The 15,289-nt window shown below is 41.4% G+C and overlaps 1 protein-coding gene across 4 annotated transcripts in view; it reads right to left on the minus strand.

The window, feature by feature from the left end:
* The window catches only part of CDK14 (cyclin dependent kinase 14), a 614,965-nt gene that overhangs the window by 127,818 nt on the left and 471,858 nt on the right, over positions 1 to 15,289 (minus strand). For all 4 annotated transcript variants that reach the window (XM_060108929.1, XM_060108927.1, XM_060108930.1 and 1 more), the window contains one exon: positions 10,103 to 10,166. In XM_060108929.1, the coding sequence (XP_059964912.1) occupies positions 10,103 to 10,166 (64 nt within the window). The remainder of the gene's footprint in view (positions 1 to 10,102; positions 10,167 to 15,289) is intronic.

The following is a 15,289-nucleotide window of genomic DNA, read 5'->3' on the forward strand; positions in this document are numbered from 1 at the left end:
GCTGAGTAGCCATCTTCAGTCCTGAAAATAGGAGACTGCAGCATCCTGCCCTGCCCTGGCTGCAGCAAATCATCCTTCGATTACCAACGGTGTGTGTTGTAAAATGAGCAATCTCTGAGCAACTTCTAGAAACAAACGTCTACTCTGTACGTTAAACGTTCTTACTTCCTGTGGCATTTGGTTTTTCCAACAGACATGGGTTTGTGAGCGCATATTCCCAGCTGAGGTCTTCAAACCAACCACACCTTTCTCAACCTAAAAGTCATGGAACACTTCTCTTTCGGTAAGATGTTTTTCTTTAGAGAAGTAAAGTTTAATCAGTTAGGCATTTATCACAGTCTAAAGTGTACTATTCACAAATGAGACTGAATCTTTACAGCTCCCAGAAAAGGAGAAGAAAGACTTTGTGTCTCACTCTCCATGCATCCTGACCCATCCCTCCATCCAAGGTCTCCACAGGGACAAAGAGGTCAGGAAGACGGCACTCAGAACCTTCTAGGGGAAATGTGAACAATCAGGGAGTCTGACAGCTTCACTCTACAAATGACTAAACTAAGGTTAGAAAGGTTGAGTTGACGAGCCCATGATACAGGCTGGTGGCAGAGGCTGAATCAGGACTCTATTCTCGGTTTATCACTTGTTACCAAGAAGCTGGGTTACCCAAGCTCATTGGTAACAGTTCTTTCAGTACCTTGAAAATGATGTGTCTTCATTTATTCTGATTTCCACTCATAGGCTGAAATTCTAATTCTTTTCTTAGATATGATTGTAACCAAATCACACAAATTGGACACTATACAAGGATTTTAATCCTCTTGGGGTGGGAGGGAGCATAATTACTGAAGAAGTCTTTGTTTGGTGACTGGCATTCTATATCAACTTTGGCGAGATGAGGTGTGGATAACTCCCAAACGGAATTTTTCAAAATTCCAAGAGTAGAAGTAATGAAACCAGTATACCTAAGGATTTTTTTTGTTTTTGCTTTTGTTTTCAATAAAGCTGCAATCAGAAGAACTTCATTTCTCTTTGAAAATTTAATCTCACTACATTTTCTCTGGCATTTTCTGGACACTCTGTTCATCTCCATCATTTGTGATGCCCTCTAGTGAAAATAAATGGGAAATTCTTCAAGCAGATACAGAGAAAGTCAGTACAGATAGTCCCTGCTTTGCACTGAAATGAATTTCTACAATTTATAAAGATATCTCCCCCCATAGGTCTGCCTACCTATTAAGAGCTGAATTATTATTTTACATTTTTCAGTAATTATCATGATTTTTGGCCATTTAAAATTTTTATTTTATAGCGTTGGCTATATGTATGACTTTTTGCATATCAAATCCTTGGTCGGTTATGGACCTATTGGGAAAAACCTATGCCCCATGTCTATGGCATCACTGTTAACTGGTGTGAGAATAAATTTCCCCTGAGCCGGGACTTGCTATTACAGACCCCTCTCAGCCCAGAGCTGTGGGCAGAAACTACCAATCAAGAGGAGTTCACACTTGAGGTGAAGCCCCTTACCATCTCTGAAATAGGTCTGTGACTTTTTGTAGACAGTAGGTCCCTTTGCAAACAAAACATCAATTTCCTCCCCCGCTCAAAAACCCTCCATTGATTCCTTTCGCACTTCAAGTAAAATCCTAGCTCTTCACCTTGGCCTTCAGCGACCCACCCCTGCTGCTCTGTCCGTGGTCAGCTTCTCCAGCCACACTGATTTGTAATTTGTCTACTATTTGTCTCCCCTCTAGCACGGAAGCCCCATAAGCAACGGGTTTATCTGCTTTGTTCACCACTGTGTCTTCAGCATCTACAATGCTGCCTGGCACCTAGCGAGTACTTATTAAGAATCTGAGCTCATGAGAGTATCTGGAGCATGGTTCCTGCTGCTTGAAACGTGGCCACTCAACTCCAGCATTTTCTCCCCTGCTCTCAGCCAGCAGTGACTAAAGCATGATTGCCACAATCAGAAGGTATGAAAGTCAAGACAGCCTGCCCTTCTTGTCACGCTTAATGTTGTTTTAACTTCCTCTGCTCTATAAAGTTCACTTATTTTATAAATTTACTAATTAACTGGCTTTTTCACTGTGTGACTGGTGTGGCATTTACTGGTAGGATGAAGAATGGCAGAGTTGAAGAAGGTGGTGGTTGATGCTTGGGGGAGAGAGCTCTAAATGTCCTGAGCCTTGGGGCAGGCAGACCCACAAGGTTTTTAGCAATAAAATCTGAGATAAGGGCCATATATTTGCAGATTAATTTTTCAAGTCGATTTTTATAACCATCACATAGTTACACCCTAGTATATTCAGATGTTACCCATGACGGTTACATTTGCTATCAATTGCTCAAAAAAAAAAAAAAAAAGGACATAAAAAAAGATTCTTGAGGTAAAGATTAAAGTGGGAAAGAAAACACCGGGCAGAGGACACAGTATAAATGGTACAAAATATTACTTTGTAGTTACATGCCCCTAACAGTTTAAAAGCACTTTTATACCAATTACACAGCCAGCTCAAATCTTCTTAAAAATAGGTAAAGTATAAGTATGTAAAAAGTAATGAAGAGGATGTAAAAATGGATTATCTCATTTAACGTCCACAGGAATTCCATGAGCTGGAGGGAGCAGACGGGATGCTTCTGGAAGAGTAAGGAAGGTGGCCCTGCATGTCCACAGGTGTCTCCTGACAGCAGGCGTGGTCTGTGCAGGGCAACATCATGGCACGAAACCACCCTCCTCTCAACCGCCCTGCACTGAATATCCCACCAAACAATTTCTACTGCTTCCGCAGTTTTTCCATCACCTTCTTACAGACTAGGGGAAGTCCAGAGTGTGAACAAAGGCTACAGGTTCAGATCTCCTCTGGTGTGCAAATCATGGAACTAGGCAATTCCCATAATATGTACCAAGGACTGTACGTTAAAACTAAACACCCACAGAGGGTGTTTGGAGTTGACAATTTATTGGAAGCACAAGTTTCAAAGAAGATACCCATATTTAGCAGGTGGAGGGTGGGTTCTGGTACCTACAAGAAGATATATAGAGATCTTTTCCAAGATGCCACCAGGCAGGGCTGAGAAGAAGCTGACAATTCTCCCTCATCATACTCCTATGTTTGCAGACGGGGAAGCTCTCTTAAAGAGACTGGCAGGCATCCGTAAGAATAGCAGGCCAGGGACTGCAGGCCTGGGTTTGCGTTTGGGCTCCGCTACATACTGCAGATGTGGCCTTGGACAAGCCACACAAACTCTCCAAGCCTCAGTTTCCCAGTTGCCTTGTCTGTAAATTGGGATAACAGTATTAGGACAATAACATTATAATAACTCAGGAGTTGTTCTAAATACCAACTGAGATAATATGTTGAAATGCTTTGTAAATAATAAAATACAACATAAAACGTAAGGTGTTATCATCACGGTATTCTATTTCTTTTTAATTTAAAAAAATAAAAAAAAACTTTTTTGGCCACGTTGGGTCTTTGTTGCTGTGAGTGGACGTTCTCTAGCTGCAGTGAGCGGGGGCTACTCTTAGTTGTGGTGTGTGGGCTTCTCATTGCGGTGGCTTCTCTTGTTGTGGAGCACGGGCTCTAGGGCACGCGGGCTTCAGTAGCTGTGGCACGCGGGTTCAGTAGTTGTCGCTCACGGGCCCTAGAGCGCAGGCTCAGTAGTTGTGGCGCACGGGCTTAGTTGCTCTGCGGCATGTGAGGTCTTCCTGGACCAGGCCTCAAACCCGTGTCCCCTGCATTGGCAGGTGGATTCTTAACCACTGTGCCACCAGGGAAGTCCCATCATGGTATTCTGAAAAAATTTACATCTTCCCTCTGGAATTAAGAAGTCTGAATCTATTTAGTTTGGGGGCCTCAGTTAGGCCTGTGAATAGGTGGAATTGAGGAGAAGTTTTTCACCTCATTATAGAGTCTGAGTACAATGAAGTCCATATTTATATGTTGCCTTCAAGGTCAGTGTGTCTGTGGGCTTAGTTTGGGGCACAGAGTGTTTAAAATACTCCCTTTTTGCAATTTGCCTCCAACGGCAAATTCATTGCAAGAAATTCTGACTTTAACAAACTTTGCTTAATCAAACTGCTTTTTGGATTAGATAACTTTCTCTTCAGAATAATATAATCACTTTAGAAATACTCTGTTCCCTTGCTTGATTTGGGAAAAATAGAATTATTTCAGTCTAAATTTCATTACTTTTAATTGCTTCCTGTCTAGCAACATTTTTCTCTCCCTGCATTTTACAGTGCCTTCCTTTTCTAAACTCCTGAATAACAACTGGTCATTAAATAGCTGTTGAATGCCCCTTTTGTTGGAAGCATTTAAGAGATGAAAAAAGTTTCATACATGGACTCCACATGTTATTTCGGGGCCAAAGTATTTCATACAAAGTGATGTTTGTGGGTCCATGTTTTACTAAGTACAGAGATCAGATCCTTCCTACTTTTTTGCTACTTTCTTGATAGACTAATTGTCAATAAACTGTTCATTAGAAGAAGGTCAACGAGAAATTGTAATACAGATGCAGTAGCATGATCACCCATGATTCATGCTGCAAAAAAAGGGCACTGAACTGAAACTCAGGGAGACCTCCTGGGATCTACTTTCATCTCTGACACTGACTTTGGGGAAGTCCTTTAACATCTCTGACCTCAGGTTCCTAGCCTTACAAAGGACTGAGCAGGGCTAGATGCCCCTTGGAACTTCTTCCGGCTCTAATGTTCAATTTGCTTAAATAGTTACCGCACAACCAAAACACCGTTCTTACTCCCAGCTGAAGCAGCCAACGGTTTTCCCTGACAGTAGGAAACTGCAAAATCTTCTCAGAATTCTCAGTCTCTCACCCTGATTCTACTAGTCTGGAGAACCTCAAATGTCTACCTATATTCTGCCCTGATCTGCGGCTACCACAATTCTACAAATCCCAAACAACCCCTCCAATACATACCCAAGATGTGTTTCTAAAAAATATTAATGCTAAGTCTGTCTTATAACAAAGAATTTCAAGCATCACTTCACCAGAGGTGTATGAGCCATGCGGCCTCTGTTGACATAAAGTAGCTGAGGGCAAAGCAGGCGGGGCAAAGTGGTCCTGGGAGTCACACAGGGAAGGCTCTTCCCATCCCAGAAGGAAACGGAGCAGAGGGCATTACGCAAAAGCATCCCAGTAGTGAGTCACTATGAAACAAGTGAAAGGGAAAATATAGTAATTTTGCAGTAGACTCTTACTTTTTGATAGAGAGAATGGGGTTTGGCCTGTGATGAATCTCTTCGAAGGTGACAAAATTACTGAAGTGCTAAGAATACCCTGGAGTCACCTTTCACCTCCGAGGCTGGCCCACAGCAAGCATCCTGAGGATAGTGATAGAAGGAGACCCTCTAGTATGAGAGGTGGGGAGAAGGGGGAGAGGGGAGAAGGAAGGACAGAGAGGGACTGGAGAGGGAGAGAGGGAGAGACCCCTAATTTTGAGACCATAAACCACAGAACCTGAGGGTGAGGAAAAAGAAGTGAGAAGGCAATCAGGTTCAAAGAAGACACAGACCCACTTCCTACTTCTTTTGAGAGAAATTTAAATAGAAGTAACTGATGAGAAAGTGGCAGCTCCCAAGGTTAGATTTCTTATTATATGTAACACACACGTGTGTGTGTACGTGCGCATGTGTGTGTTACACATATATTTATTTATTTTATGCAGCTGTGGCCAGCTGCCTGGCTGCTATGGGAATAAGCTGAAGTTAAGGAATTTTGTGTTAGCATAAATATAAGTGCAGAAGAGGACACATACAGGATAAATTCTAAAGAATCAATCCCAGTTGTTATCTAGTTGTTCTTTTAAAATCTTAACAATTGTTCTAAGCCAACACAGAATTTTTTTCTCTTGAGGCAAAACAAGTTAAACAAGACTAGTAAGATATGAGAGTGAGGATTATTTTCAAAATTGCTTAAAAATTAGAAAGAGTTGGGCTTCCCTGGTGGCGCAGTGGTTGAGAGTCCGCCTGCCGATGCAGGGGACACGGGTTCGTGCCCCGGTCTGGGAAGATCCCACATGCCGCGGAGCAGCTGGGCCCGTGAGCCATGGCCGCTGAGCCTGTGTGTCTGGAGCCTGTGCCCGCAACGGGAGAGGCCACAACAGTGAGAGGCCCGCGTACCGCAAAAAAAAAAAAAAAAAAAAAAAAAAAAAAAAAAAAAAAAAAAAAAAAACCCAAATTAGAAAGAGTCATTTTTAAAAATTCCAGAGAAGCAAAGCCTGTTTATAGAAAAATGATACTTTCTCTAATATATAAAGAACCCCTAGAAATTAGTAAGAATGTGGCAAACGACATGCAACTCTACTGTAAATTGGCAAAAGATATTAGTTGCTCACAGAAAAGGAAATACAAGTGATCCTGAAACATATGAAAAGATGCTCAGCCTCGTCATAAAAGAAGCATGCAAATTAAAATTATATTAAGATTTTTTTTGTCACCTAACAGGCAAAACTGAAAAGTTTGGAGTGGAGAAGAAGCGTTCTCATGTATTGCTGGTAACAGAGACAACTGGTACCATCCTTTTGGACAACAATTTGACATTAGTGTTCAAAATTATAATTGTATACAGTTGACCCCTGAACAACACAGGAGATAGGGGCATTGACTCTCCTGCAGTCAAAAATCTGCCTATAATTTATAGTCTGTCCTTGGTATCTGTGGTTCCACATCCCTGATTCAATCAACCGCCATGTAGTACAGTAGTGGGTATTAATGAAAACAATCCACGTATAATGGATCCATACAGCTCAATCCGTGCTGGTCAAGGGTCACTGTATACTTACTAATTCTTCAACCCTACTTCTGGTAATTTATCCTTCAGATATACTTGTACAGATGTGATGCGCATCTGTACATTTATGTGTGTATATACCGGTTATAATATTTATAATGGAAAAAACACTGGAAACAACCCAAATGTCCATAAGTAGGGACAGGTTAAATCCACACAATGTAAAACAATGTGGCTGCAGGAAAAGAGGGAAGCCACACTGGCCTTCTCTATACATTGACATGAGTGGACCTACAGGATGCATTAATGAGAAAAGCAAGACCCAAAATTGTGTTTAATATGGGAAATATGAAAAAATATATTCATAATTTTTTACATTTACATAAAGGAAAGAAACATAACAGAAACTAATAAGTGGGGGCCTGTGGTTGGGGCAATCGTTCTGGGGAAATAGGCAGGTGGCAGACAGGGTGGGGAGGCTTTGTACTGTGCTCCTTTTTTATATGGTTTGATATTTTGAATTGCTTAAATTTATTATCTATTCAAAAATTGGACAAAGTATAATTTTTACGATCTATCAATCGCACTCCTTGGTATTTACCCAAAGGAGTTGAAACCCAGTGCCAGTGATGTTTAGAGCATTTTTATCCATAAATGCCCAAACTTGGAACAATCAACATGTTCTTCAGTACATGAATGGATACATAAACAGGGGTGCATCCAGACAATGGAATATTATTCAGTGGTAAAAAGAAATGAGCTATCAAGCCATGAAGAGACCTGGAGGAAACTTAAATGCATATTAGTAAATGAAGGAAGCCAATCTGAAAAGGCGACATCCTTTTCAGATGATTCCAATTATATGACATTCTGGAAAAGGCAAAACTATGGAGACAGTAAAAAGATTAGTGGTTGCCAGGGCTTAGGGAAGAGGGAGGGATAAACAGGCAGAACACAGAGGATTTTTAGGGCAGTGATGCTACTCTGTGTGATACTGTAATGGTGGATAAATGTCATCATACTTTGTACAGACCACAGAATGTGCAACACCAAGAATGAATCCTAACGTAAACTATGGACTTTGGGTGATAATGATGTGTCAGCGTAAGTTCATCAAACTGTAACGAATGTACCACTCTGGTGGCGGATGTTGATAAGGGGGGAGGCTGCACATGTGTCAGGGCAGGGGATGTATGGGAAATCTCTGCACCTTCTGCTCAGTTTTGCTATGAACCTAAAACTGCTCTTAAAAAATGAAGTCTATCGAGCAAAGCAAAACAAAGTTATGTCCTCATGGCTCAGACTTTCTTCTTTTCTCTCAGACTTTCTAAGGCACTTTGGGGGTAGAATAAGGAGGTGGAAAGTGGGGTGGGACAGGTGGACCCTGGCACTGATATTTTCTCCTCTGGGAATGTGTTTCTTCTTCCCCAGGACTCCCCTGATGGGTCTGCTTAAGTGCTGCATGAAAAGGCTCGTAGATTTGCTCCCTTTGCCCCAGTCTATTATCTTGTCTCTCCTTGACTCCTCTCAGGGCAACTCAGGAAGTATTTATCACATCTACTCTCATCCACAAGCACCAAGCGTTGCCTGGAGTATCTTTTTTGCTAGTCAGCACCCATGCCTTACATTCATCTAAACACATTATTCTTTTGGACCCCCATTACCTTTTATATATTATGTGTCTGTGGTTGTACTTGTACATAATATTAATAACTTAAATATATATATATACCCTAATTTATATATGCCTACCAGAAGAGTCACATAAATAATGTCTGTTTTAAACATTCAATAAAATTCAGGGCAGCAGACATTCATTGAGCCAAAATACGTACTAGTCACAGTCTCTGATCTCATGAAGTTCCCAATCTGTTAGTTCAATTTGCATTACGTCATAGTACTTTCCAGACACATTTAAAAAATGCTTTTTTGTGTTGTTGATGAAGATAAATTCTATTCACACCAAAATAAACCAATTACTCCATGTTTTCTCATCTAGAAACTTGGTGGGCCAAATGACTATCTTAATTTTTCCTTTCTGCATCAACTTTACTCATTTACACCCTTTTCATATTCTCCTCTGCTTTATTTCCCTAGGACTTAAGATTTTAGATATTAACATGAGGAAGCAAGGCTTCTTTATGAATCCACACCTGGAACGTTTATAAAGAGCTGTGTTCTCACTTAAAATCCATTAGTGAGAGCACTTAGAGGATACTTCTTGTTTAGTTAGAAAAAAAATCCATCTTAAATTAAGTATCTATAGTCTTTCATAACATAGAAGTTATTTAGAATTTTCAGTGAAAGTGCAAAGGGTCCTTGGGGCAGCCAAAGAAAATAAAAGAATTCTCAGCACACAGTGTACTTTCAGAAGAAAAATATTAAGAGTAAAAATAAACTCAGTCATTCTTTGGGATTGATAACTTATTCCTGATGGTCCCCCAAAAGAGAGGAAGGGGAGAAAAAGAATATACTTGGATCCTGTAACAGTAAGTATTCATAGCTCTTTGCCCTCATAAAATAATGGACTATTAGATCTTCCATAAAATCCGTTTCAGTAATTTAATGGTAGGTCTGCATTTTATAATCCATGTTTTGTAAACAAGAAAAGAAGAAAAAACAAAAAAGATTATTTTACAATAATTCATTCCACTAATTTTTATTAAATTTCCAATTCCAAACCTTTCATCCCTCCTACAAAAATTAAATAGCCCATTTTGAGATTTTTCTTCCGTTAAACGTAATTATTAAAACTGAAAGTTTCTTGACTGCCACCTACTGGTAAGAAAAAAGTGACAACTTATATAAAAGTTCTTCATTTTCCCTCAGATTTTCTGGTTTAGGGGTTTAAATATTTAACATTAAAAAAGATGGGATGTTGAACATATAGAACATTTTATATGTTTAAACTCAAATTAATTGACCATGTATTACTAGATTTTTAAAAAATAAAAATATGATTTTTCCTTTTTACAATGTAATACTTTCCCTAGTATTATTACTAGAAGTCACACAGATGGATTATAGTAGTTTGATTTAAAGTTTGTCTTTATAGACGTGGATGCTAGTCTAACTGATGATGAAATGAAAGGTTACTTCGAGATTAGCCAGTCAAATCAAACAAAGAACACAGGGTGAAAAACTCTCACGAGGGATGTCATTCAGTCTACCTTTGCCAACAAATAAACTGTGAAGACCAAAGGACAACTCCAATAAGAGGTCGAATACACAACAGTAAAGGTAACCAGAATTTTCCCAGGTAATATATTAGCTTGAGGGGGAGTATTTATATATTCACCCTTTTCATATCGGAAGCACTTAGTCATTTGTAATTAGTGAAACATACCTGGCTTAAAATGTGGTAAAGAATGAACTCCAGGCCACGTGTCCTCATTTGGCGTTCCAAGGACCTAGTGGAGAGCAGGAAATTGTGGAAACAGACTTATTATTTCCAAAGCACTCAAGATTCTCCAGTGCAGAAAACAGTACACTGCATATGATGAAACTCTCGATTTTTTTTTCCCATTATCGTGTGCCAGGGATTTTATTTCAGTAAAACAAACCCAGCTAAAGAGCCACCCAAGTCGAATGTCTGTGTTTTAACAAATGCAGCTGAATGCGCTAAGACAAGTTAAATCTGCTGCATTTTATCAACTCCAAATTTAGTAAGTAGGCTTACGACTCAAAGAATGAGCTGTCATCTTCATGGAACTGAATAAAGTATGTATGTGTCCCTCATGATTCTTTCATGAGCTTTTATCCTTCACTCTAGTATCAGACGTGTCATCATTTAACAGTTCTAAGAATTCTGTCATTTCTTCCCCCACATCCTCTGTCTGGGCATCAGAATCTTTCAAAGAAGCAGAACAGACAGCTTGGGATGCTCACATTCTTCACTGGCCATACTGTTGGTTAGAGTTAACATCTTTAGTCACATGATATATAGTTTCCTCATCCCCAAATACTGTTCTCCCTACACTGTCTTTCTCTATCCACACTTCCAGCTTCTTTCCGCATCTACTTTTCTATCCCCACAATGTATGATCTGGTCAAAGGCATTAAAAGGCAATTCCGTTTCATGTATAACGAGCACACTTTATTCGAATTTTCAGTTCCACCATCTATTGCTATTATACTCAATGATCATGGTAAATCACTGATGGAGAACAGTGGAGATGAAAGGTTTAAGAGCCCAGATCATGGAGACAGACTCCTCTGATCCCCTACTTACTAGCCATGGGACTTCATCGAGCTTCAGTTTCCTCCTCTGTAAACTAGGGGTGATGATAACAGCACCTTTTTCATCTGTGGGAGAATACTACCTGGTATGCAGTAAGCACTATGTAAGGATCAGATACTATTCAAAGCACCCTCAGAAAATGGGGTCAAGGAGGTGCTGGCAATGGAGGAGAATCCAGCCCAGCCACTTTTTCCGTAGGGATTCCCTGATCTGGGGGTCAGTGACAAATGCTGTAACTCAAACTACGATGGACCAATATGACAGTCAAATGAGTTAGAAAGGGGGAGAGATAAAGCCAGAAGCTGGCAAAACTGAAGGAATGGCAGACATCATGGGGAGAAATGACGCCTATTCCCTCATCTCTGAGGATTAGCAGATACTACTAGGCAATAAGGAAATACAGAGCTCTGGCTCTTTATGTATAGACTTCCTAGCGGGTACAGGGCTGTGAAGGCAAGGCGGGGCACACATACAGCAAGAGACTCACTCACTGCTTCCTGCTCTGGCGAATCAGGGTTAATAAACACATGTATTACGTTCCTCACTGAAACACGGAATTCACTGAAACACTGGGTGTGAACAGAGTGTTCAGGGGATCAGACAATACAGTTCTTGCAAGCACTAATTAACACTAACATTAACAGGCAGATCTACATAAACAAGATCACTCTACTGATGGGCTGGGTGGGGATGGAAGGCCATAGGTGAGAGAGGGCTCCAAGAGTTGTAAGATAGGAAAAGAGACAAAGCCTGACATAAACAACTGTGACAACAGTGTCTCTGCAAAAGGCATGTCCTCCTTTCTTTCCACTAATTCTGATCATTATTTCAAGAGAGGGAGACAGTCAGGTGTGCGGGCAGCACACAGCTCATCTGGGGGATGCTCCTCTTTTGAGCTCCCACTGAATTCTGCATGAAGGACAAAGGGGTTTGACAGTATTAAACTTTAGCAACTAAAGGGAGAAACTCAGCTCAAAATCACATCTTGATCATGACCAATCCATCACATATGAAATAGACCCTCTAAGGTTTTATAAACAATGCAAGTCCAGCCAGAACATGAAACTCTTTCTCTCACTCCTAGTAAAGGTATGATTGATACCCTGACTGTACCTGTTTCTACAATGTTTATGTTAACAAAGCTTTTTCACAGGCACTATCCTCATCCAGATCCAGTGTTCTGTTTCAAAGTGATTATCAAATATTATGGCCATCCCATAAAAATTACGTGCAAAGAAAAAATACATAAGACATTTTTTGTTATTATAGCATTGACTGATGAGATTCCACACCTCAAATTATTCTCCTGTCAACAACTCCTAGGCCATTTGCACAGGAAATAGAAAGTAGGCAAAGGAAAAGAAGAATTAGAAGTCAACGTTGCTTCCTGTAAAAGCCTTTTTGGGAAAGGCAATTTGGGTTAAATGTGTGGTTAGAGATGATAGGCTACATGTGCACTAGGGAAAGTGGGTGTGTATTGCCTCTGATGTCAGATTTTCCTTTGTATTAATAAGTAAGAAATTCCACTACCAAGATACTTTGAAGTTAGAAGGAAAAAGAGGTACTCTCTAAAAGTCAAAAATAATCTTTTGCAAAAACACCCCCCCAAAAAACAGTGCAGAAGATAATTACATCTCAACATGTAAAATGTGTGCCTCAACATTTAAAGTGTGGTCCCCATATCTGTAAATAAGCAGGCTTCTAATATCTGAGGTCACCCTCAGTCTTGAAATGACATGCTGTGATATGCGAAAAAGTCCTCTATGTGTTCAGTTAAGCTGCTTCACCTTAAACCTGTGCCCGTGGCTTGTATGTCTCCCTGTCCCTTTGTTGGTTCATCTCTGCACTCAGTTAGCATTTACTGTGTTCATCACAGAAGACAGAAGACAGAAGGATGAGACTGGGCTCTGCCTTGAGGCGCTCGCTCCTACTCTGGTGAGACAGAGGAGTGGGACGGTGATGAGCTGCCTTCGACATAAGAAGAGCTCTCTCAGAAGTGTGAGGAGAAGGAGGCAAGAGCCCAAAGCAGGGTGTGCTTGAGGCTACCTGCGGGGCAGGGAAAAGCTGCCAGAGAGAGGATCTTTCAGTGGGAGACGGAACACAGAGTGATGGCTGGCCAAGTAAAGAAAGTGGGAGGGGGAGGGGGCCGAGGGGAGGGACAGCTGAGTAGTCTGGTTATAAGGAAAAGCTATATCAAAATAATCTCCATTGTTTAAGTCCTCATGATGCTCCTGCCCCCATGCCTTCCCAAGGCGGTTTCCTCTTCTGGAATGCCCTGTCTCCACTGGCCAGGTTAACTCCTACCTCTGTTCTAGCTTCATGGGTCACCTTTTCCTGAAAGACTTCCTGGACTTTCTGGGCCCAGTTACCTGCTGTGATCTCTGTGTTCTCTGAGGGCTTTGTGCAGACTTCCATTATAGGACCACTCACTGCCTCATAAGCGTTAGATCACTCATCTGTCTCTCCACCAGACCATGGACCTCCGAGTAGAGACCATGACATTTATCTCTGGATCCCTAGTGCCTACCATGTGCCTCGTACCAAACTTGCACACAGTAAATGTTGAATGAATGAAGGAACGAATGAATGGTGTGTCTGGGTAACAGCGTGAAGTTTCGTGGGCTTTATTGTTGGCTGGGTTATGGGATGGGAGGCTAGGGCCAGATACTGAATGCATGAAGACTGCATTTTATCTCTCTTCCAAGTTGTCACAAACTGCAGGTCACATGACCCACTGGAGGACTGTAAATTTCATTTAGAGTGTTGATATCAGCATTTTTCAAAAGATGAAATCCAAGAGAAGATGTCGGAGGGTAACAGACACAGTAAAGATGCATGTTGTTTTTATGAAGCAACATTTTATTCAACTTTTATTCATGTTATATCTGTGCATGTACATATGTATGTGTGCATTGTGAGTCATGCTGTAAAATGCATTTCTTATTGTTTAAGAGCCAGTCGAGAGGGAACAAGAAAGCTGAAATCAAGAATGTAAGTTTGGGGGCTGAGGGCAATGAGTTTAGTTCTGGGCCTATTAAATGTTAGAAATGCCTGCAGGTCAAGACAAAGGGCCTTTAAAGGACAGGTGGAAATACAGATATGGATCCTGGAAGAGGGATTTAAGATCAAGAAAAACATTTAGCGTATATACATTTGTAGAAAGCAAATACCAATATAGCAGCTACAAAATGGTCTCACTTCCTTATATTCACATGTATACAGTTCCCAAAGGGTGTCTCTGTGATTTCCTGGACTTTTAGCATCTGTTAAGAAAAACAAGGGGAGCCTGAACCAAGATGGCGGAGTAGAAGGACGTGCTCTCACTCCCTCTTGTGAGAACACCAGAATCACAACTAGCTGCTGGACAATCATCGACAGGAAGACACTGGGACTCACCAAAAAAGGTACCCCACATCCAAAGACAAAGGAGAAGCCTCAATGAGACGGTAGGAGGGGTGCAATCACAGCAAAATCAAATCCCATAACTGCTGGGTGGGTGACTAAAAGACTGGAGAACACTTATACCACAGAAGTCCACCCACTGGAGTGAAGTTTCGGAGCCCCAAATCAGGCTTCCCAACCTGGGGGGTCCAGCAATGGGAGGAGGAATTTCAAGACTTTGAAGGCTAGAAGGATTTGACTGCAGTACTTTGACAGCACTGGGGGAAACAAAGACTCCACTCCTGAAGGCACACACAAAGTAGTGTGCGCATGGGACCCAGAGGAAGGAGCAGTGAACCCAGGGAAGACTGAACCAGACCTAACTGCTAGTGTTGGAGGGTCTCCTGCAGAGGCGGGGGGTGGCTGTGGCTCACCATGGAAACAAGGACACTGGCAGCAGAAGTTCTGGGAAGTACTCCTTGGCGTGAGCCCTCCAAGAGTCCACCATTAGTAAACCCACAAAAGAGCCCACATAGGCTCCAGTGTTGGGTTGCCTCAGGCCAACAACCAACAGGGAGAGAACCCAGCCCCACTCATCAGCAGTCAAGCAGACTGAAGTTTTACTGAGCTCTGCCCACCAAAGCAACACCCAGCTCTACCCACCACCAGTCCCTCCCATCAGGAAACCTGCACAAGCCTCTTAGATAGCCTCATCCACCAGAGGACAGACAGCAGAAGCAAGAAGAATTACAATCCTGCAGCCTGTGGAACAAAACCCACATTCACAGAAAGATAGACAAAATGAAAAGGCAGAGGGCTATGTACCAGATGAAGGAACAAGATAAAACCCCAGAAAAACAACTAAATGAAGTGGAGATAGGCAACCTTCCAGAAAAAGAATTCAGAATAATG

The sequence above is a fragment of the Mesoplodon densirostris genome, chromosome 9 (assembly GCF_025265405.1).
Source record: "Mesoplodon densirostris isolate mMesDen1 chromosome 9, mMesDen1 primary haplotype, whole genome shotgun sequence".
NCBI lineage: Eukaryota > Metazoa > Chordata > Mammalia > Artiodactyla > Ziphiidae > Mesoplodon > Mesoplodon densirostris.